At 43.1% G+C, this 1983-nt stretch overlaps 1 protein-coding gene across 1 annotated transcript; it reads right to left on the bottom strand.

Moving 5' to 3' along the window:
- Positions 1-763: 763 nt before the first annotated feature.
- On the bottom strand, positions 764-1480 carry MELLADRAFT_66124 (uncharacterized protein; the record flags this gene model as incomplete). Its single annotated transcript, XM_007413868.1, has 2 exons — positions 764-1129; positions 1250-1480. The coding sequence occupies 2 exons, from the start codon at positions 1478-1480 to the stop codon at positions 764-766; spliced, it is 597 nt and encodes a 198-aa protein (XP_007413930.1).
- Between the last annotated feature and the right edge of the window lie 503 nt (positions 1481-1983).

The following is a 1983-nucleotide window of genomic DNA, read 5'->3' as shown; positions in this document are numbered from 1 at the left end:
TTCCCATCTGGGAACCTCTTTAATGCTGGCAGTGTGAGAGACCCCCTTGGCCGAGGTATCTGCTGCTTTCATAAGTTTGAGCATGTGGATGTTAGCTTCTTCTACGTTAATTGGATCTAACGGTGGCGCCTTTTGATCAAGATCTGGTCGTTTCAAACACGTAGCTCTGTCTTCGTCGACAGAAATATACGCAAGGTAAGCCTTGGAAATCTGAGCTTTCAAAACTGCCTCCAGATGAGCTAATTCCGTGTTGGATGGTAGCAAATCCTCAACTTCCACCTGGGCTGCTTCAGCCGCCTGCATTGCTGCCTCAAAAGCCGAATAGGAGAAATCTTCCTCGGTAAGATTAGCAATTAGACTATCTGATATGAGATGATTGTAACCAGTAGAACCGTGAAACAAGGTCGAGTTCTTCTCCACTCGCTTTGTATGGATCCGCTCTTGAAAATCAATATTATCAACACATAGGAATGGCTGAACGACAAAAAGATTTGCCATTGTATCTTTCAGGTTTTGTTCGGCAACTTTTCGAAGATTATCGGCAACTCGGAGAGCAGTCTTACGAGACACCGACAAGCCGTGAAAGTGTAGAAACTCATTAAGACGTTCAGAGGCACCACAAGCCAGAAATGTCATAGCATTATGGATCTGCATCTGATTAGCACGACGGTTACACACAAAAGCAACCATTGCACATATGGTTGTTGGAACCTATGCAGAAGCGTCAGAATTCAGAGTGGGCAGTATCAATATTTGTGAACCATCAAGGTGAACTTACTGCCTGAGCTTGTAACGTTTTTAAATTTTGGTGAGTTTTTGGCTTGGCAAATTCTACATTTTCTAGCTCATCCCCGACTTCGTCCCCCAATTCTCCATCGTCTTTTTTTGCTGATTCCTTGTCGGAGCCCTGGTCCGTGTCAACTTCTTCATTGTCAGATGGTTGTATGCTTGATAAGATCTTTGCATTGATCAACTTGTATAGAAAAGGCATCGAAGTTTGAAGGTCTTTTTCCCAAGTGTGATTCTTCTCTTCTTCAAAGAAATCTACTTTGATGTCACCCGAGCTATAATATGAACCCTGCGGAGCCATCCCTTTTGGAGGATCCTGAGATTGAACAATTCGTTTAGCCTAGTGAATTGTGAACATCAGGTGTTAGCTCTTCATACAGATAAGCAACAGTAGCAGGAGACTTTCCTCATCGAGGATGAACTCATTACACAAGTTATCACCTCCGTCCTGCTTGCACACCAATTTTCTGATACTCAATAGAACTTCCAGAGATGATGGCCATCCTTCACTAGTTCCCCATTTTCTTCGCCTGTACGCGAGGTCCATGTTGTCAGCTAGGAAATAGCAATGCATAAAAGTTTTTGGTGTAATGTTTTTTTGGTTCTTGAGATGCTTGCACACAGCAATAACCTCCTCTATAAGAGAGGAAGGAAACTTTTGCACAGGGTGCACCATTGACTTGTCCTTCATCTTCTGACTGATTGAAGGCGATGAAAAATTGATGAAAAAATGGATTCAAATATGGAATCAATGAAAGATGGATATCTGTCTGCCTGATTGCTGCCGATAAAGTGAGCAGTTATAACTTGGGCAGAACCACTTACGAAGCTCAGGCACTCACTCTCCAAATCCCTTTGGGTTAATCGCTGTAGGCTCAACTGTTGTGTTTGGAACTAGTGCATCTTTCAAACAAGCCGCCCTTTCATGTGATCACTTCAAAGGACAAGATTACGCTTGCTTTACGTATTCTTAATGGGGCCGCTTGATGCAAATAAATGACTCGATGGATGGAAAGGCAAGTGTACCCCTAACAATCAATGGCTTGATGCAAATAAAAGACTCGATCACAAGCAAAGTGTCACACCTTGCTGCACATCACTGCTATCACAGCCCCCAACTACTGGTCACTGGCAGGCCAGTACATCCGATGTCTCCAAAATGTTTTCAACAAAACTTCAATTGGTTTTCAGCAT

This window comes from Melampsora larici-populina (assembly GCF_000204055.1).
Source record: "Melampsora larici-populina 98AG31 unplaced genomic scaffold MELLAscaffold_39, whole genome shotgun sequence".
Lineage (NCBI taxonomy): Eukaryota > Fungi > Basidiomycota > Pucciniomycetes > Pucciniales > Melampsoraceae > Melampsora > Melampsora laricis-populina.
Note: the sequence above shows the minus strand (reverse complement) of the source record. Positions and strands in the feature narration are given on the sequence as shown.